This window comes from Mixophyes fleayi, chromosome 2 (assembly GCF_038048845.1).
Source record: "Mixophyes fleayi isolate aMixFle1 chromosome 2, aMixFle1.hap1, whole genome shotgun sequence".
Classification (NCBI taxonomy): Eukaryota; Metazoa; Chordata; class Amphibia; order Anura; family Limnodynastidae; genus Mixophyes; species Mixophyes fleayi.
Window position 1 is genome coordinate 40327179 of NC_134403.1, and position 22498 is coordinate 40349676.

Consider the following 22498-nt stretch of genomic DNA (forward strand, 5'->3'; position numbering starts at 1 on the left):
GCAAATCCGCTGCGGAGACCTCAATTGAGGTCTCCACTACTCTGCTGTATACCACCCGTTTTTTTCTAATGGTGAACTCTAGAAAAACCTACAGAGAGACAGCATTATCAGAGGGGGGGGGGGAGCTAAGACATAGAGCTCCCCTGCTCTCCATGAAAACTTGGACTAGCCTGGCCTTCTGGCGCCTAAGAGAAGCCCGGGAAAGCACACAGATCAGAGGGAGCAGGCACCAGGACACTGCTGTTGGACTTCTCCCCTGTTTGGCCTGTGGGCTAAGTATCTGATTTATTTAAACACATATTACTGTATTTGCTGACTGCTAAGTGGGCTAGTAGGGGTTATATTGTAGTTCTCCTACTTGCCAATATATTATTTTGTTGTTTAACAAATTACAAGTACAACTTTTATGTCAGATTAGTTGATTACTTGTTTTTTTTCCACTGTTCTCTCTGTCTCTCTCTCTCTCTGTATCTCTCAGCTAAAATCTAACTATTTAAGGCTGTGTGTTTGGTGTACCTTCCTTTGTAAAAATGACAGATAAAGGGAAGGGCCCTATGGCAAAGTATTTTACATGTTCAAGATATAATGTAAAATTACCATGTGGGCAGAAGGACCCGTTGGCGCTCTGCTCTGTCTGCGAAGCAGGGGTCCCCCCTGCGCAAACCCAGCATATTCCAGCTCCACTGATGGAGGAACCGGCCTGGGTGACCTCCCTGACAGTCTGTTTCCTCTTTAGCACAGATGATATTACAATCTACTCAGATGCTATCTAGTGTGGCAGCCTCGGCGGCTAATAATGCTAGTTCATTGGACCTCCCTGCTACCACAGGTTCTATTGGAACGTCTATACCAGGACCTTCCTCATTGCTTACGGACCAGGCCCCTGTTCCCACAGAACCGGCATGGTCCGCAGCATTTATAAAGGGTTTGGACAAACTAAACCAGTTACTTGAATCCCCAAACATCCCGCCTGCTAAAAGGAAGCGGCTTAGATCTGCTAATCCCCTTATGGTCCTTTCAGACTCTGAGGGGTTTTCAGAGGAGGAGGGGGAAATAAATTCTGATCCTGACCAGGTTCAACCTTTGGAACAGGAAGAGAACACTAAAAGCCAATTTATTGATAATTTGGTTTTAGCGGTGAGACAGGCGTTGGACCTCCCAGACCCCGAGGATCCTACTCCTAGAGACAGAAGTCTATTTAAGAAGGCCAAAAGGAAGGCTATCCGTTTTCCCCCTTCGGTAGAACTGAGAGATATTGCAGAGGGAGCCTGGAAACAGCCTGATAGAAGGTTCTCTGTTCCCAGGAGATTCTCTTCCGTGTATTCATTGCAGGAGGAAGACGTGGCTCGCTGGGAGAGTATTCCTAAGGTAGATATTCCAGTAGCCCATTTGGCCAGACACACTTTACTACCAGTCCCAGGTTCAGCAACTCTGCAGGATGCCACTGATCGCAGAGTGGAATCCCAGCTGAAATCTATATTTGTGGCAGCGGGTTCTTACTTTAGGCCCACATTTGCTTCAGCTTGGGTTGCTAGAGCCATGGAAGCATGGGCAGACCAACTGGCAGAGGCCTTACAGGACTCCGATTTACTTCCCCTGGCTTTATATTTGAAAGAGGCATCGGGGTACCTTTATGAGGCGGCCCAGAACACAGCGTCTGTGTCCTCCTCTATTCAGGCTGCATCTATTTCAGCAAGAAGAACGTTATGGCTGAAATCCTGGGAAGGAGATTCGGAATCAAAAAAGTCCGTTGAAGCCATTCCTTTTTCAGCAACAGGTTTGTTCGGCCCGAAATTGGATACTATGATCTCCCAGGCAACAGGGGCAAAAGCACTTCCTTGCCGGTATTTTCTAGTAGGGGCTGGACCCTTCGGGTCAGCTCCTTTCGTCAGCCCTTTAGGGGGATCTCCTTGCCTAGGGGACAGTCATTTAGAGGTAGACAACCAAATGCTCGAGGCTCCTCTGTCAGGGGTAGATCCTCGTTTGCAGCTAGGCGCCAGGCCTCCAAGACCCAGAAGAAGCCTGCGTCTTGACGACCACTCTATTCTGCTGGAGGTGGCGCCAGTGGGAGGACGTCTGTCTTTGTTTCAGGAACAGTGGGCAGCGTCATCCCAAGACCCTTGGATTCGGGGCATTATATCAAGGGGGTACATGATAGACCTGCTGGGTCCGGTACCACATCGTTTCTTCATAACCCCGCTACCCCGAGATCCAACAAGAAGACAGGCAATACAGGCCTGTGTCGCCTCTCTTCCTTCGCAAAGAGTCATCTGCAGGGTCCCAGACGACCAGAAGGGACAGGGGTTTTATTCAAATCTCTTTCTGGTCAAGAAGCCGGACGGGTCCTTTTGACCCATCTTAAACCTAAAGAACCTCAATGTGCACTTACGGGTGGACAGATTTCGGATGGAATCCCTGAGGTCGGTAATAAACGGCATACCTCCACGTTCCCATTTGGAGTGACCATCAGTCTCTTCTAAGATTCACAGTGGGGTCCTCCCACTATCAGTTTCGGGCTCTTCCCTTCACCTCTCCACAGCTCCGAAGGTCTTCACGAAGATCATGTCAGTGATGGCAGCGTGTCTTCACTTAAAGGGAGTTCAGGTCGTGCCTTATTTGGACAATCTGGTCATCAAATCCTCCTCAGAGATTTGCTTACGTCAGCACTTATCCCTCACCTTGGCGGTTCTCGAGAGCCATGGGTGGCTGATAAACTTAAAGAAATCCCAGGTGGTTCCGTGTCAACGCATGGTTTTCCTAGGGCTCATCATGGACACCAGTCAGCAAAAGGTGTTCCTGCCTGCCGAGAAGATCAGTTCAATTCGGAGCATAACATCTTAAGTCTTGTCTTCTCCCAGCCCCTCAATTCACTTGTAAATGCGGCTGCTGGGAAAGATGGAGGCCTCCTTCGAGACCATCCCCTTCGGTCGAGCTCATTCTCGATGCTTCTAGTGGGATCTGTTGACAAAATGGTCAGGATCCCACCTACGCTTGGATCTCCAGAGGATCTCGCTGTCTCCGAGGGCGAGAGAATCGCTCTAGTAGTGGCTGAATCAGGATCACATGGCGGTGGGCAGGTCCTTTGCTCCATGGTCATGGATCATAGCCACAACAGACGCCAGTCTGAGGGGTTGGGGAGCGGTGGTCCTGCACCTCAGGCTCCAGGGGCTCTGGTCAGTCAGTTCAGGAGTCAGCCTTATCAATCAACACATTAGAGTTGAAAGCAATTCTTTTAGCCCTCCGGGGGGCCCAGAATCTTCTTCAGGGCCACCCAGTCAGAGTTCAGTCCGACAATGCCACGGCTGTGGCTTGCGTCAACAGACAGGGAGGAACCAGGAGTGCAGCTGCAATGCGAGTGGCAGCTCGGATATTCCTTTGGGCAGAACAGTACGTTCCAGCAATATCGGCGGTGTTCATTCCAGGAATAAAAAATTGGGAGGCCGATTACCTCAGTCGCAATGCGATGATGCCAGGGGAGTGGTCCCTCCACCCGGAAGTATTTCAGTCTCTAGTTCAGAGGTGGGGTCTTCCGGATATAGATCTCATGGCCTCCAGACACAACAAAAAAGTTCACAGGTTTTGCGCAAGGGCAAGAGACTCAGGTTGGGTTATCTGTTTCCCCCGATTCCCATGCTTCCTCGAGTACTCAGACGAGTGAGGCAAGGCGGTCGGCCGGTGATTCTAATAGCTCCCTCATGACCGCGTCGAGTGTGGTACGCAGACATAATATCCATGGCGGTTGGACAAAGATATCGTCTTCTGTCACGAGACGACCTTCTTCTCCAAGATCCCTTTCGTCACCAGAATTTACCTCCGCTCAGTTTAACGGCATGGCCAGCCTCTGGAGAGCTAGGGGTTTTTCCCCCAGTGTAGTGAACACTATGCTGCAAGCTCGAAAACTGGTTTCGGCTCGCATCTATCATCGTACTAGGACAGAGTGGTGTTAAGAACCCTCCCTTCCTTCTTCCAAAAGTAGTTTCGGCTTTCCATCTAAACCAGGAAATTGTAGTTCCGGTCTTTTCATCTTCTTCCCATTCTGATCAACAGTCTACGGAAAAGTTAGATGTAGTTAGGGTTCTCCGCTTTTATGTCAAAAGAACTTCTCAGATTAGACGTACAGATTCTCTGTTTGTTCTTTATGATTCTAATAAGAGAGGCTGGCCAGCCTCAAAACAGTTCATCGCAAGATGGATTACAGCAACCATTAAGCAAGCTTACATAAAGGCTAACCGTCCTGTGCCAGAGAGACTTATGGCCCATTCCACCAGATCGGTAGGGGCGTCATGGGCAGCGAGAAATGGGGCTTCTGCAGACCAGCTTTGCAGGGCAGCCACCTGGTCCTCTGTCCACACCTTTTTACAAAATTTTATCAGTTTAATGTATTTGCATCTGCGGATGCAAATTTCGCTCGTAGTGCTCTATGAGCGGGGCTTTCAGAGCGGTCCCACCCTTAGGGGGCTGCTTTAGAACGTCCCCATGGTAAGCAGTGTCCCCTAGACTGGATGAAAGAGAAAAGAGGATTTATGTACTTACGTTAAATCCGTTTCTCTGATTCCGTCTGGGGGACACTGCGATCCCTCCCTTCTGCTTTTCCTCTGTATGTTCTTGGTTGATTGACCTTTCTCCTTGGGGCTTTTTAATTAACTGACAGGAAGAGGAAGAGGCGGGAGGATTGTAGAGGGGAGGGGTCTGTCAGCAGTGCTAAAGATTAACTAGCTAGGTGCCAACCCCCGTGTTCCACTCCACAACCCACGGTAAGCAGTGTCCCCCATACGGAATCAGAGAAACGGATTTAACGTAAGTACATAAATCCTCTTTTTTTCACCATCAAGTTAAAATTGGCTTTGACTGTACAGACATGGAAACCTCACTGTTTGTAGATATAAATACCGCACAGACTGTTTAATGCCATAAAGCACTGTGGTCTATTGCAGTTTGCGTTAAGTATTTTCCCTCATTGTACTTTGTGTGTGTCCTCATTTTATACTTTTTTGTATTTTACACAAATATATTCTTTTATTCTTCATAGGGGCATATTCAATTGCAATGCGCGGCCGCACGGGTCCCGGTACCGCAAAATCGTGGATTTATGGGGTGCGCACAGAAATCCGCGATATTGCGCTTCTGTAATGACGCTTTATACGCGCGGCCGTGAATTGTAATTGAATACCCCCCATTGAATGTTACTATTTATATTATTAGAAGAATTAGTAACTGAATATATTCCCCTTTAGCTTAGTATTTGCATAAATTTCAATCACAACCTCCGGGCTCGGTCTCTCACCATTTACCACCTCTTCTTATATTTCTTTCTCATTCCTCACTGCTGCCAGCGCGCAGGGGCGCACGCAGGATTTTTAATCCCCCCCCCCCTTAAAAAACATAGAGAGAGCTGCTGCTCATGCGGCCGCTCTTGCGCAGCAGCTCCATTTCAGCGGCACTGCACTGAACAGTAGCCGCGGCGCGTTCAAAGAAGCGTCCGCAGCAGTGCTGTATAGTACAGTGCCGCTATGTAGGGACACTGTTCTTCGTGGAGGGGAGGGGTTTCTGGAGAACCAGAAACCCCCCCCTGCGTGCACCCCTGGTGCGGTTAATCCAAGGTACCAGTATGAGGCCTTGTGTTAAACCTAATGCATACCAGTAACTAAAAGCTGTTAACTATGGCAAATTGCATTTAAGCTGTGCTGGTGGTTGAGGTGAATTACAAACACCGATACCCCAAGTAGGGTAGTAACCACTTTTTTTAATCTTGCATTAGAACATTTCCCCAAATTATGGGTATATATAACCGACATTCTACAAACTGTCTGTGGCAATAATTGGCTTTGGGAAATATGCAGACATGTCTTCTTTACAGTTAAAGCAGCCGACACATTTATATTGTTATCGTCATATTTAAATTTTTGTAGTGTAGTTAATTGATTTCCTAGAAAAATTCTCAAACTGATGGGTAAAAAAGCGTTTTGTGTCTTGTCAGGTTTCCTATTGAGGAAACAAGTTTGTGATACATAATTTGCAGTGAAGTATTATAAGATGTAACGCTTGCACTGTATTTGTTGTTTTTTGTGTTTAGGTTCGGGAAGCAGCTTACAAGATTTTCCTTTACCCAAACAGCAGACAGTTGAAGTGTTTGGAGGAATTACTCCGTAGTAGAAATGCTTTAACTCAGCTGGTGGGATACCCAACATTCGCACACAGAGCATTGCTAGGAACCATGACGAAAACTCCAGGTAAAACGTTTCTCTGACATGGTTTAAAAGGACACTTGTCGTTTTATTTTATAAATAAATTGTATGATTGATGTATTGGGTTTTGTTTTTGTTTGTATTTCCTTCAAATATGTGTTTAGTTTGTGTGTTGTACTACCCCCCTGTTGCTACCTGCAGGGCAATAGCTGGTAGGTCACTTGTCTTTTTAGCTAATGGAAATGTAGATGACATGATGACATCTCTTGGGATTAGGAGAAAGTAATACAACATCAATCCAAAACATAAAATGACAAGGCATAAAAGAAATTGGCATATTACACATATAAGGGGGTATTCAATTGTTTCTTTTAACGCGCTAAAACAAAAAAAAAACGAGCGCTCGAAAAAAACTTCATATTATACGGTAATTTTGCGCGCGTAAACAGTTAATACGGTACTTACTCGCTGCCAGCGGGCTGAATTTCAGCTCGCTGCTCAGGGAGCTGCGAGATGAAATTTAGCGAGTAATTACCGTATTAACGGTAATATTTTTAGAGCGCTCGTTTTTTTTTGTTTTAGCGCGTTAAAAGAAACAATTGAATACCCCCCATACAGTTATGTGAAAAGGAAATTACACTCATAGGGGCAAATTCGATTGGCCACGTTACTGTCAAAATGAACCCGGCCGGCGCATCATTACCGTTACTATGGTAATAGTGCCTATTATTACCGTTGTCACGGTAGTGGTTAACGCTGATTTGAAATACGGGTTAAAATTACCGTATTATTGGTAATGGTGCGCCAGTCGTGTTACTTTTGACAATAACGCGCCCAATTGAATCTGCCCCTTTGTGTATTTACATACCGGCCTGTATTTAGCAATCATCTAATGCTCGCCAAGTACTAAACATTGAGAAGTCTAAGTCTCATATGACAAATGACACCTAACAATTTTACTTTGACGTTATTTTATGCAATTAAAAATAAGCCATGTAGAAACCATACAGAGAAATGAACAGACGATTAAAATTCACTTATCAAATATTATATTACAATAATGGGTATAACTACGGCAGAGTCAAAAGGAAAAGCTTGAATTGGTAAATACTGTTTTAATTTACAAAAGAGGGATACAAATATACATACATAACATACATAAGTGCTTACTTAAACAATTAGCGAATTGCAGTGATATATGTATATTTTAGGACAGATGCAATTAGTAAAAAAAAAATCGATGTGTAGTGTCCCAGAACGTCCGCGAGACGTAATGCAGTCTTTTTTTTTTATTTTTTTTTTTATTTAGTGAAAGTCACATTTACATTTGCTCAGGAACATTGCGGCCAATTGAATCTACCCCTTTATGTGTACAGTAGTTACTATTAATTAGCACAAACTGTTCATCTATTTAAAAGTTCTGTTGACAATGTAATATAGAGAAACTTTAACTATTTGGTTCATTTTGGTGGAGAATACAACTTAGCTGAATTTTTGGATACTGACATTCCACTTAGCCGCAAATTTTTTCATTTAAATCTTAGTAACTTCTCTGTAAGCAACTGTATAAAATCTATTAGATATAAGCTTGTGTGTAGCTTAAATCCACCAGCAGCCGCCCCTGAGCGTCCATCTGTGCCCCCAGCTCCTTCCTGCTTTGTCTGTTCTCTCTTTGATTAAATCTATTGTTTTAACTTATTCCTGAGATTAAGGGTAATTTGTGTCCCATTTAAAGGTCAGAATGTTGCCCAAGGGGCCCCTGACGTGTTTCAGATTGGTCATCTCTGCTGTAAAGTTCCCCCTTTCAAAACGATACAGAAAGTTAGTGATTTACAATTAATGTATCTGCAAATACCCCTCAAAAATTACTAACTGAATTTGCTATAAATAATCTACTTGTAAGAAGATCTCTTGAGGTATTTATTTGGTTCAATATAACTAACAAGAAGACAGGCAAACAAATGTCTTGATCTCCACCCACAATAGATCAACATCTACAACAACGCAGTTTTCAAGATCTGATGATGATGATTGTTCAGAGCTTTCTCTGGGCAGCTTTCCATTTATGTCCTCTTTCCCCCTCTTGTTCTCTATAATTAGATGAATAAAAATAATGAATAATTAGATTTTTGATACATTACTTTTTATTTTGCAAAATGTATATTGTACATATATTTGTATGTTTGTTCAGTATGTTTGTACTGCTCTGTGATTTTTCTCAGAAAATCAATAACCAATTTAAAACAAAACAAATACTGTTACTATGTGACATCTTTTTTAATGTCATTAACAGAGAATGTGATGATGTTCCTTGAAAAGTTATCCAGCAGATTACGTGAGCGGTGAGTTTTCTTGCATGTGATGATCACGGAAGAGGTTGCTACTTTGTAGGCTAACCTGATATTCAGAATAATGCAGCCTATTAATTCCTGAGGATCCAATCACATTACTGAGGCTGGTTTTTCATGCATTTCAGTCTACAATGGCAGTTTGCATTATATGTAGATGACAGGTGTACATTAAGGGCCTGATTCATTAAGGAACTTAAATGATGATACTTGCTGTATTTTGTGTAGAATCGTTCTTCACATGCCCCGAACTGGACTATACGGCAGTGAACATTCAAGTCATCTTTCGAGCGTAGAGGACCATTATTTCAACCTATGATTTCATGGTGTGAAGGGGGCAGGGACTGGGCGTATGCACGTAGTCAGTGTACAGTAAGGTTGTGCCAAGCTCAAACGCCGGCAGCAGCACACGATTCAATCTTTGGGCATCTCTCGGGTAGTTGTTTTTCTTTCGTATGACTTTACCAGCTATAGGTCTGGTGTAAGTGCCAATTACTAGTGATGACAGCTGTGTATACAAACTAGAACATGTTTACAATCAGGAGAAACAGTAATAACATCATGATAAATGTATTCAATTGAAAGAAAAATATATATAAAAAACGCAATTTGCGTTAATTTTGCATGTCTTGTTGAATCGGGCCATAAGTGTATTGCTGTGAAACTATAAGCTTTTTTTTTTTTCAATACACAATGGACTTAATTTACAAAGTCAACTCGATGCGCTCAGCAGAACACCATGATGGTTTGCCCAGGGCCTATCAATGCGCACGCCTGTTTTCTGTTCTCCAGAGATGTCTCTGCCTACTAGAGGCAGGCAGAGGGAAAAATCTCCTACAAATACTGCTCAATTTAGCCTCAATAATGAATACATGCTTAAATTAATCATGAGATTGAGGAGACAACAGTACTTTTTACATTGGGCAGTGTGAGCCTTCTCCAGTTAAAGGAGCAGGACGTGTCCCATTAAAAGTATAGATGAGACTTAGGGCTAGATTTACTAAACTGCAGGTTTGAAAAAGTGGAGATGTTGCCTATAACAACCAATCAGATTCTAGCTGTCATTTTGTAGACTGTACTAAATAAATAACTAGAATCTGATTGGTTGCTATAGGCAACATCTCCACTTTTTCAAACCTGCAGTTTAGTAAATATACCTCCTAATCTCTGGCAGCTTGGAGCCAATACAAAATCATCGACTTTTTGTCTGTGCGCTCTTCTGCACAGCAATGAATCTCTCTTAAAAATACACCCTCCACCCATTTATCTCATTTCAATGATCTCAGTCTGCAACTTGAAATGGTGCCCCCGGCCTTCCCTCCACCCATCAGCTGTGCAAACTTCTGTTGCTCCTCTAAGCCATGCGCTGTGGGTGAAATGTCCGCATATTAAAGCCATAGTGAGGCCAGGTATTGGCAATATAATGAAATAGGTGCCATTTTTTGTTTAGATTTAGTGGGTCCTCCGATTAGCTCGGTTCTATATACTGTATACTGATATTACTTGTCTACAGCTAATGTCAATGATCTGGGTTATGAGACACTTTGATCCTGATAAAGGTTTGGTGGAGGAGAAAAGAGGAGAATGATGTAAGGATGATATTCCTGAACAGTTGTTAATCTGCTCCTGGTGTGTTATTCTGCACTTTATTCAATGGGAGATGAACACAACATTACTGGCCCTCAAAACGATGGTCTATGAGTGTGGGCCTCATAGTGATCAATACACCACTATATTCAGGATCAGCAATGTTGTGCTCATCTCTCATTGAATGCTCGGAAATGTATGAGTGGTAGAACAAGTGTTACCTGCGATATTATACCCTCAATGGGCTTTACCTGAATTCTTCAGTCTGTTCATGATAAAAGCAGAAATGTCAGTAACAGAAATGTGAATAGCCAGAGAAATCCCTATTAATGTGATGTCCTGTCACTGACCTTTGTACACTGGCATAGTAAGAAGGGAAATGTGGATGGGGACCCCCTTTAATAGCTTCCTATCAAATGAGATGCTGGGCTAAATCATAATAGGGATGAAGTTGGTGTTATATTTTCTTAGGTTTAAAAAATAAAATAAAGACAAGCCACAAAAGGCTTCTTAATTGCTATCGATTTTGTTTTTAATCTGTAATGTATCAGGCATAAAGACCTCTTAATACCCAACTCATATTGATTCATTTATTTCCAGTACAGTGAAAGATTTTGAAATGATGCTTGGAATGAAGATGAAGCTGAACCCCATGAATCGGGTACGTTAGGAAGTCATCTGTTATATTATTATAATCATGCTCGCCGTCATCTCAGTAAGGTTTCTAAGACTGTGAGATCATAGTACCACAAACATATGTGATATTAGTATTTTATCTACCAGATAAGGTGTTAGATGATTAATCAATCTGGAGTGATTCATGCTGTGACATAGATAACCTGTACTGTGTAAGCAACGCCATGTAAATAACTGCATAATGCATGACCTTGTTGTTTTTGTATTCGGAGTGTTTTATTTATACCATGCTACATTGATTGTATGCAAGTAGCTGTACACAGTTTTCATAAACAATTGAGATTATATATGTGATTTAAGCTGAGTAAACATGCTATGATCCTGATGCTGGTCCAGAGACAGGTGTGCAAGTGCCGACAGGTCTTTCTGAATTCCAGCTCTGGATATGGGTTCAGAGAGTCTGGTAGCTCGTCTTCTCCTCTTTAGCAACTCCTGGTCTTGCTCCGTGTTTGACCCCTGGGTGCTATGTATTGCAGTCCGTTGTTGCCAGACCTCTTTGGATCAACACTGAACTATATTTTTTCCTGTCCAGGGGCTGGCTGGAAAAGCCTTCCAATGCTTTGGTCATCTCCCCAGTTTTGGATAATCATTCGCCTCCTAGTGCCAAAGAGAGGGCTATATATAAAGCCCTTTTGTGGACCTAAAAGCCCTCAACAATTTCCTTCAACACGAGTGATTCAACATGTCTCCTCTTAGTGATTCAAGCCAAGAGGAAAGGGGTGTTTCTAACATCTCTACAAATCTCCGTCTGGTAGGACCATCAGTGCTTCATCCACTTTGTATTCCAGTGAACATACTTTTTATTTAGAAGGCTCCATTTTGGCCTTTATCAGCTCACAAAGGTCAAGAACACCATGGTAACACTCCTGCATCACTGGAAGAGTCATAGGTCTCTCGTGTAAGGACACAATCCTGGTGAAGACCATCCAGTCAGCTGGTGATCCAGTATATTGTGCTAACCATCCACACCCTGAAAAACCATGACTAGGTTATAAACCTGGCCAAGTTGTCTCTGGTTCCAACGAACTCCATTTTTATTCCTGGGCCTTTTTCAATATGAGTGTTTTTCTTACCTATAAAATCCTCTCATGGGACTAATATCACCCACACAGTTGATACTTTGGTGGGTACTGACCTTGTTCCCCCTTTCTCAAAACATTAAGGAGCTACTTCCTTGTCATGTGCTGGGTGTAAACGTGCTGGTGACGCATCGGTGCAGGCTGTCTTCAGCTGATGTATTCTATATGTGGGTATTACTACTTTCCTCTTGAGTGGCTTTTGGACATCCCATTCTCTGTATTCCTCTTCTAGAGATGGAGAAATGGCTTACATTTTTTTCTGTAGGACGACACAGACCAGCCCACCTATGAATGGGTAGATGCATGGAATCAAGAGGATTATGGGGAACATAAGTCTTCCATTTTTTGCCAGTGCCCTGCCCCCTAGGAGTGGAACATAATCCATCATCTGTGCCTCCATCACAGTATCTTAGAGAGCGATTGAACCGTCAGTACAAAATATACCCTCTGTTCTAGCAGAATAATGTTTATTAACAATGACACCCGAACCGTTGCATGCAGTGCTTATTAATGATAAAATAAACACAACATAAAAGTATATTATTTGTGGTTATATACAGTACATGTTCACATTGTAATGTTGCCAAGTGTCTTATATACATTGTAGAAAATAAGTACACTGTGACGGTCCATCTGTTTGTACATAGACTCTAGTTTCCCCTGTGGCCTATGAAAGGATTGGGTGTCAGTGGCAGAAGCAGAGGGGAAGCCAAAATCCTTCAAGGGTAAAGGAGGACTGGGGAGAAGGGTTCCTAGGAAGCATTGTCTTGTTCAGCAAGAATCATATTATATATGATTTTAAAATAATTAATGTTTCTGTAAAAGATTCACAAGTACCATATACTGGATGTTTCAATATAGTGATGACATTTCAGGACATTTATGCAAATACCCCCGTTCTTTTGTCCCTTCCCACACAAATATCCAAACTTTTGGCTGATGATCCTTTTGTTATCTTTGACCACCAAAACCCGGTGTGTAGCTGTTGTGGTCTGCAGCAGATCCTGTACAAGTAGGTTCACCAGGACTTGGTTGCCTACAGTTGTTCCATATTATAATTAGAAAGACAGAAGCGTGGTCAAGATTCCTCACAAAGTTCGGAACCAGAAATAACAAGACCTGTAACCGATATCTACATACAGTATAGACTGAGCTGGCAAGACAGTGTTACCCTATCAAGGACATGGCACTATTACCAGGCTTGGCTTGACTTCAAAGCTGTGATGGATTCATCAAATGTTATACAGAGCTCAGATGTCAGTACAGACATATTGAGCTTTGTATCTAACCCAAAGTTTTTCTTTGCGGTCATTACAAAAATAGCATTGTTAGTTTCCCCTTTTTCCAGTTGTAGTTGTTTTCGCTGCCTCTATTGACCTTTTATTGGGTTGTTGATCCTCTATCTTTTGTTTTTTTGTGCATGTCTATAATATTTGAATCCTTCTGTTTCAGGAATTGATGCCGTGGGATCCTCCTTATTACTCCGGTGTTCTACGAGCAGAGAAGTAAGTCAAGTCTAGTGATAGTTTGTTGTAGCGCAAACATAGAGAATGTTTTGGCTCACTACTTATTAGGACTACATCTGAATTGGTCATGTTCTAACGCTGGCCACAGAGGCCAATTCTACTGATTTTTCTCAGAGCCACCAGACCACGGTGTCCAGTTTAGCCACACATGTTTGGTGGTCAAGTTGGACAAGATACAGTGACCGATCTCTTGGGCCTGTTAATGTGTTGGGAGATAAATGCACACACAGGCCAGTAGGGGTCACGCTGCCTTCATTTACCAACTGGTTTGCTAATGGTCTGATCAATTTTGCCCGTGCTGTTATCATTCATTGGGTATGAACCATCTGCACGTACGTCTGGTGGGCTTCAGTTGCTGCCTTTTGGAATAGGTAGGGGCTCCAACCCAGTTAGTAAGATCTTGGGGAGTGCTGAGGCGCTTCCTGATTTCCTTGTGATTTTATTGTGTAAGACAGGGTTTAGGGAGATTAATGGAGATAGGATTTTATCAATTAAGGACATTCTAAAATTTGGGTTTTGTTCATCTCTAATAGTCAGAATTTTGCCTCTGGATGTCTAAATAATGATAGATCTGGTTGCCCCTCTGTTTCAGTTGTGTGTGGGGCTTTATGTATGAGCCCTTACTAATATTAGGGGAGGTGAAAGGTGTAACTTCCATTAATAATTATATACTTATCGTGCTCTGTCCATTGACACCTCCGCCAGCAAAGCTGCCAAACTGCACTGATTAAGAGCAGATCATTGTGTATACTATGATCACAGTGATAGCCTCATTATCTGTACTCGCTCCACTGTAGCCTAAATCAAATGTCTGGGGAAAAAGAGCATTGGATGCAGATAGTCAGGAGATTACTCTGCCGAGTTCCACTAGTGTTGCACAGGTGATTTTTCAGCTGTGGGTTTTCATGGTAGGTTATTCCTGTATTAATTTGTGAAGGGGATTTTCTACCATCTTCAATCCCTGTTGAAAATTGCTATTTTGCATTTTTCAGATTGAGTTTTTAGTCATGGAAAAAAGCAGCTGCAAACCATAATGCATGATGACATTTCTTATATTAGCTGTGCTTCTATGAAATGTTTATTACATAAGAATCCATGTAATGATTCCTTATTAACAGCATATGCATGCTTTCAGTTGGTGCTTCTACAATGAAATCAGTGAAAGAGACTCATTAAACAGCCAGCCTGTGTTCTGCACAGCACACAAATTGGTAGAATGTGTCTCAACATATTAAAGTTGGACTTTATTAATCATATCCCAGCCCTAATGCAATATAGTCCCGTAACACCCTTATTTTCTGGAGCACTCTTTTCTGCCATTGAATCTGGCAGTTAAACGCTCCACGTGTCTAGTGTCATGAACTCTAGATTGGTGGCGGCAACTGGACCTAGAGTCACTCGGCTCCCTGAAGTCAGAATAATCACAATAAATTTCTTTGCTACCATAGATCTGTTTATAACCTGCAGACCAAGTAACTAAATAACTTTCAAAAGCAATGTAGAGACTCATTACATCTAGTACTGCAAAATCCCTCCCAGGATGGAGTGATATCAGAGCATATCCTGGATGAGGTGAAGGACGCCCACTGCACTCTTACGTTACCAATAAATAGTATAGATGAGACTTAGGGCTAGATTTACTAAACTGCAGGTTTGAAAAAGTGGAGATGTTGCCTATAACAACCAATCAGATTCGACGCCCACTGAAGGACGCCCACTGCACTCTTACGTTACCAATAAATAGTCTATTGGGTAAATAGTATGCAGCTATTCTGTTCTGTCAAACTATTGTAATAACATTTCTTAAACATTATATGCATATGTCATGTACATAGGACATCTTCCATAGTTTAGCCCTCATTGGCAACTGATCTTTCTTCCCCAAGATCTCTCCCCATTTCATCATAAATGTATATTTGGGGAAAGGGTCGTTCCGTTATGAGGTAAGCATGCTGTAGATATCGGCTAAGACGTCTTCTGCCGTCGATCCTTGGAGCACACCGGTCAGAAGAGGTTTTGCATAATTCCAAAGTCCAGATTAGACATAGACCAAGTGTGTAATCTGCAAGTAGCTACACTTTGACATCTCCAGTATTCCAAATGAATCCGTCGTTTCAGGGAACCATTCTAGTTGATCTGTAATACTATTAACGATATAGTCACATTTGAAAAGACAAATGGTTTTCCATGGACCCCCCATTTTATTATACAAACTGTCTGGAAGGGAATGATTATGTAAAAAAGGGTGTTCTCCTCCAAGCAGTCGAGGCTCGGTTAAACTCGATCACATATACATTACACTGTAAACAGGAATTTGGCTGATTAGGGGGAGTTAGGGAAATTTAGAGGATTTAGGTGCACTGGAGCTATCCAAAGATCCTCTAGTTGAGTCCATCTACTAAACACAAGTAACGTGTACCATGAAGAAGAGTAGGAATGTTTTTGTTATATCTGGCAAAGCCACTCCTCCAAGACTTTTTTCATTGTGACATTTTTAATCATCATGCCTGGTGCGGCTTCATATCTTTCCCACAGCAGTCATAAGATTTTCTGCTATGACGGGAGCTGTTAAACAAACAGAAGTCATGTATCATATCTGGATTGGACCAGTTGGATTGGATACCTTCATGCACAGATTATTTTTTGGTGTATTCTAATAGCATAGTATAGTGTTAACCTTTTAACATATAAAGGTAGTTAAGACACAGAATTTGGTTGGGTGGTTTGCTTTAGAATTTGCATGATTTACCTATACTCTGTTGTAGTGTATGAAAGAATCTCTTCCCATAGAAAGTTAGTCTTTGTACCCGATGTTGAACAGCAGGGGGCGACAATGTTCCAGAATTAGAGCTTAGAGGAAAAATGTGAAATAACTTATTTCTGACCTCTGCTCCACTATTTGTACTAACAGGGTTAAAGTGCCAATTTTTTTACTTTCAGTTTAAGCTGTAATCATTCTTAAATGATTCTTGCATAATGTATATTTCATTAGAATAGTTTGAATAGACTTTATTATTTTGTTGAACTATTCACTATTACTAAAGAAAGTGATATTTTTTGTGTCCCCTACAGTGCTCTTTATGATGCTCCTAGGATCAGGGAAATGTGTATTCTTATTCTTTATATTAGTTTTTAATTGTACTAGTATAGTGTGCAGATTACTTTAATAACACCTCCCTCCCACCAGGACAATAGGGTACAAATTAACTACAGGCTGGGGATATGTTATTCATCACAAGCAGAATCAGATATACACATGTAGCTTACCGGTAGTTCCATTTAACCAAGGTGCGGTCTGCTCAAATATCTGACGTTAACCACTGCCCCCCATCCACCTACCCAGCCTTCTTCCACTATCTAAAATAGTGACGGGCAACAGCTAGCCCGACCAGGTGTACTGAACATCATTGGTCGAGGGTGGGTTTACATTAAATATTTACTTTGTGGTTCTTCACCAACCCATTATTTAAGAAGATATTTCCATTATATTTTCCATCTGTTAGAGATAGGAGTGTATTGTTTTCATGATTTCATCACAAGAAAGGTGTCTCAGGTTCCTAAAGAATTTATATGCTGCATTGCCCATAAATGTCAGGCCACAGAGTAGCAGCCCCCACTGAGTGCAGATGTCAAATGCACTTTTAACTGGAATATTTTAACCTGCTGAGTTGGTGTTTGGTTAACAGAGCTTCAGAAAGATTGACCTGGGGGACACCCAACCGGTGTATATAGACTTCAGAGCTAAATTGCTGTGCATGTTAGACGACGAGCGTTTCCCGTTGTCACTATGCAAATCATTCCCAGTTTCAGAATGCTGTATGTTTCTAATGGACGAAATGTCGACATATTGTAACGAGTGGTGGATACCATATTTATTTTTTAACGACAAGGTAACATTAAACTGCAGCTTCCTACCATAAACTGATGGTACTCTAAAATCCAAAATAGTTTTATTTTTAATTGGTGCCAAATTCAGGGGATATTAGACTAGACATAGTGTATATCGTCCCTCTTTACAGGCTGTGCGCAAATTTAGGAAGATGTGTCTGACACCACTTTGCCACCTAACGTTCAGACTGTTTGACCTCTGGACCGTGGTTAACATCTAGGCCATGCATATCTCTTGCTTCTGGTCCAAACTGTTATATTGTGAGATTATTATAATCCCCGAGTAGCACTGACGGGAGGGTTCTGGGAGGACAGAAAGGGATTATGTGGGAAAAGACGCAAACAATGACATCTCTGCTGAATGGTGTGTTCTGCCAACAGACTTGATATATCCTTCAAATGAAATTATTTGAAGTCCTAACAGGAATATTTTTGTATGTTTATCCCTAACTAAAGTTGTTAAAAATAAATAAATAAATATTCTCTCCCCTTTATGACCTCTTCCTCCATAATAAATATTTGTTTTCTTACTTATCTGATGGTGATCCAGCGTTGATCAAGCAGTGTACATAGCGCAGGACCCGTTTTGAACCTGTATGGTCACAGATTTGACTCATCTGCAGACCCATGTGTGTCTGCTCCTGTCTCTCTGATGCTATACTTTATAGCACGTTATAGTGAGATCTGGTTCTGATGATCAGTAACAATTGGCCGGGATCACAGACAGACACACGGTGATGCTGGACGGCCTCACAGGACTTGAAACTGTGGGAAATAATATATGTAATACTAGATTTAGTGCTGGTAAACCAAACCCATATCCGTAAGGCACAGGACACCTTTATCTGGATGACACGTTAGAGCAGTGAACAGACTATTCATAACATGCGCCAATCTGCCACCACGGAACCTGTGACGCCTCCCTCCCCCGTTTCCCCCCTGACAGGATTTAAAATCCTGGATTGAGGCATAAAGAATAAACCATGCTACAGAATAAAATGGCACAATGAGTGACCCGTGTAAGTGGAGGATAGAGGGGTGGATGAGTAATGTTATGTAAAGACGTCTGACCGCTCGGCCAGAAGGTAGCACACCGACTTGGTATTGGAAATAAATCCCGAAATCCATCCAGAAGTGGCCGAACAGGTGACTGGCTGGTACAAGGAGGAGTGCCAAGAAGTGGATGCAAAAGAGTGTAGCAACAATACACAATGTGGTAAGCAGGAGGTCGGGTGTCAACCCGAGACCTGGCCAGGAAACTGACCCCTTCAAACTATCTGGGCAACTAAACAGCTCCCAAAGCCAGAGAATAACCAACTCAGGAAGCAGGTGGTCGATAAATGTTCATTCAACCCCTGGGGTCCTGTAATTCGTAAAAAAACACCAAGAATGTCACAATAGTCTGTAGTAATCACCTCCACAACAAGAGAGGAACATGACCAGTGACCATATAGCCAAGACGTGGCATATAACGTTTCCAGGTGAAGAGGTTATGCCATTTTTATACACCTGAAATTGGATGTCATGTGCTTCCCCATGCATTCATGTCTTGCCAACACAATGCAGTCCACAAGGACAGAGGAGAACGTAGTGTTAAGGGCATGAGGTCCTCAACTGCTAGAACTGCTTTGTGGGTAGTAGCAGTTGTTGATCTAGCACCTGCCTGGTGGAGAGGACAGAACACAGTAGGAGGTAATGAGCAACCAGGATATGTTAGCAGAACTCTGAGCCATTCAGGCAAGTGTTAATGTGGAGAAGTCTGGCACTTGCCTGATGAAGTGGACAGCACACAGCAGCAGGTAGCGAGCAACCAGATTGTAAATAGGAGAACTCTGTGTCAGATAGGGATCAGGAGTACAGAAGACAGCAAAATCCTTTAAACAAGCAAGGGGTCAGGGCAGGTAGAGATATGAGAGCAAATCCGTTTAGCAAAGTCAGGAGTGGGGGAGACAGCAATTCCTATAAACAATCACCTGCATTGGTATGCTGCCAGGAAGAGGTTTATAAAGGCAGCAGCACCAATCAGAACTGCAGGATGATTAGCTGCATGAGTGTTGTAGGTGATTGCACACCTGAGGCTGCCAGACTGATAGCTGAATGAAGCTTGTAACTATTTGCCTAGCATCCGCCTGAATCTGTGAACTGCAGGAATGATCCTACACATAGTAATAGCAGTAATTGCACAGATGATAGATGAAACAAACAGGAGAGCTCCCATTTCTTAACACGTAGATGACAAAACCAGAATTGTTTTAATGTCTAGTTAGGGTAGAAGAAAATACGGTCCAGTAGCATTGTGCTGCATGTGGCACAGTTAGGGATGCTTATAGCACTCCAGGCTCTGATGAGCAATATGCATATGATGCTTGATAGAGGCAGAAGGAAGGGATCTGTTTTAAGCGAATTGCAGCCTATATGCCAGTCTGTAAAAAATGGGTGAAAGTAGGAGAGAGAACTGATTGCAGACATGCTCTGGGTGATATGGATGTGAAGAACCACCTCCTAGTTTGGAGCCTGCTTGGTGGTTTTGAAATAAGGAGTTCACTTTTTGTTTTGTCCAAGGCCCTGACTAATTGGTGCTGTAGGAGTTAGTTCCTTTCTTTAAAACATTGTACCGGGTCACCCCAGTTTCGTTAAAACAGGGTACAGGGTGATTATCTATTGTTACTTATAGTACAGCACCTGGGCGATATATCCAGTGTGAGCACATCGGCATTCTCTACATTCTGTGTACTCGCATTTATATGAAAAGTACACACACATTATTGAATACAAAATGTAAAGACATTATAACCCTATATTTTGTTTATTGGTGTAATATAAATAGTAAACGCTGATTCCCCATACTTGCAGTTTCTTATAGTAGCACCTACTGTTTATAATTTTGTTTTCCCATTTTCTGCCTAATTCCAGTGGCTCCGTTAGGCAAATGAGATAGTAGCACTTTAGGGAGATGATACAAAACATAAATGAAGAGAATACATTTTTACAGTTGTTTTGCCAAATGTTTTTGGACAAAATAACTTTGTCAGACACAGGAAGGGTTTCACTTGTACATTAACAAAGACATGGACGATTAGACGTGACGGGCAACCTGTTACACTTCACATGGATCGCTTCTAATCTTCAAGAGCTCCACACATTACCATTAATATCTGTAATAAGTTTATATATATATATATATATATATATATATATATATATATAACAAAGAAAGAGATACCTATTTGTAATAACCTATTAGCGGGCATTTTAAACAAGTGTTACAAGCTATAACAATCTATTCTGACAATAAAACAAGAAGGATCAAAAAAAGAAAATTGCTCCAGCTTTCATAAATGTCCCCCAATTTAGCTTTATCTAAAGACTTCCCCAGCTCATTCCACCCCCCTTGTTTTGACCTGAAACCTTAGGCAAAAAGAATAACCCATAACGACAGCGTGATTCATCTAATAATTTCAACGACTCTGATTCTCGCCACACATCATTTTCAGCAACGATTCTAGCTTGGAGCCTCTGATCTTGTAAGTGCACGTTTAAGACAACCTGGAGGCAGACTTGCAAGGATGGCCATAGCACAGTCATAGAAGAGCTACGGTAATTGCTTGGTCTCTGGAACGCTGACAGCCATAATACAAAGCTCCATTACAACTAGTATTTGGGATGCAGCTAATGTAATTGAAATTAGTCAGGGAGTAGTCAAGTATAGAAATAATCACTTTTCCCCCTTCAACTCTTTTTATTTGTTATAACCAAGGCTAACCAAAATATTACAATATATGCATGTGTTTTATAGAATGTTTAATATTCCATGCAACATGTACAAATGTTATTTCCTTAATTGTCCTACATAAGAAGAGTTAAATGCGAGCCCTGGGAAATCCGCTGTGGAAACTGCCTGTAAATGCCGCCTTGTCACTATTCATCAAATACATGAACGCTCATAATTACTTTCACATAGTTTATGAAATCCCTAAAAATGATCAGTTTTACTATTTTTCCATAAATGCTACTTAACTAAATTTGACAAAAATACTAAAAATAAACAAATAAGCAATTTTTTTTTTAAAAAGCCAACTTCTGTTGGCATATATCTAAGTATGTGGTTTGATTTGGTATTAATTCAGTGCCACTACAAATGATCGTGATATAGGCATATTACAAAATAAAAACAACAACAAACCAATTGTGCGGTTTGTAGGAAGTTGCCGTCTCTTTTCTGTCTTTAGCGAAAGACTGTTGTATTCAAGAAGTGGGGGGCATTTATTAAATTCTGAGACTCCCCCCCCCCCCCCCCTTCCCCTTTTTGTAAAGCGGTCTGCTTCACTGCGCAACTTGTTGAACAGCTGTCTAAAGGCTCCTGCCCTGTGCAAGGTCTATATGGACATTAATTGTGCCCCCTTTTTGAAGCTTGAAATGTCATCTATATGTCTCTGAAATGTGCCATGTTTTAAAATATGTTGTAGGCTTGGCACTTTATCCTTTTATATTACGCACTTGTCACAAAGAGCTGCTTCTACAATAGTCCCTGCCGCTTGGCCACAATGACAGGTTGTCTATAATCCCAAGACTAGTTATTACAAGCAGTTGTCACACAGATATACCTCGCATGCTCTTGGTGTACTGTTGTTTAGGCTCCGGAGCTGGATCGGATGGTGGAATCTGCCTGCCGGTGATACTAGTTACTTGAACACATGTTTGCGCTCTGCGCATCCCAGCTGCTTTGGTTAACCCGGCAGCCCAGTCACCGGGTTGGCAGATTGTTACCTTCCACCAGTATTTCGCTCTTACGCTCTCCAAGTTTATACAGCGTACCAGACCCTCCACTATCCCTTGACCATAAACTCTGTTGTTTGCCCACGTTTATACACTCCAAAAAAAATCATAAATTAACATCTGCTCTACAAGTGTATTTAATATTAGCGGACCAGACCTTTGGCTTTGATATGGACTACAATATCTGACTTCTAGTGTGCCAGAACTTGGACACCTTGGTCTAGCCCATGATTTTTTAATTCTTTGAATATCAGACCTATGTTTTTGAATTTAAATATATATACACACACACACACACTATTTGCTGGCTATCAGACATTTGTATTCTCTATTAATTAATTTGAGTTGGCAGTGCATACCTCATTCTGTGAATGTGATCCAGATTTTATTCTGTGATGTACTAACAGAAGTTT

The 22498-nt window shown here is 41.8% G+C and overlaps 1 protein-coding gene across 1 annotated transcript in view; it reads left to right on the forward strand.

The window, feature by feature from the left end:
- Positions 1-22498, forward strand: part of MIPEP (mitochondrial intermediate peptidase) — a 93641-nt gene that overhangs the window by 9354 nt on the left and 61789 nt on the right. Inside the window, exons 7-10 of the mRNA XM_075198838.1 lie at positions 6074-6230; positions 8479-8527; positions 10721-10781; positions 13348-13400. Of these exons, the coding sequence (XP_075054939.1) occupies positions 6074-6230; positions 8479-8527; positions 10721-10781; positions 13348-13400 (320 nt within the window). The remainder of the gene's footprint in view (positions 1-6073; positions 6231-8478; positions 8528-10720; positions 10782-13347; positions 13401-22498) is intronic.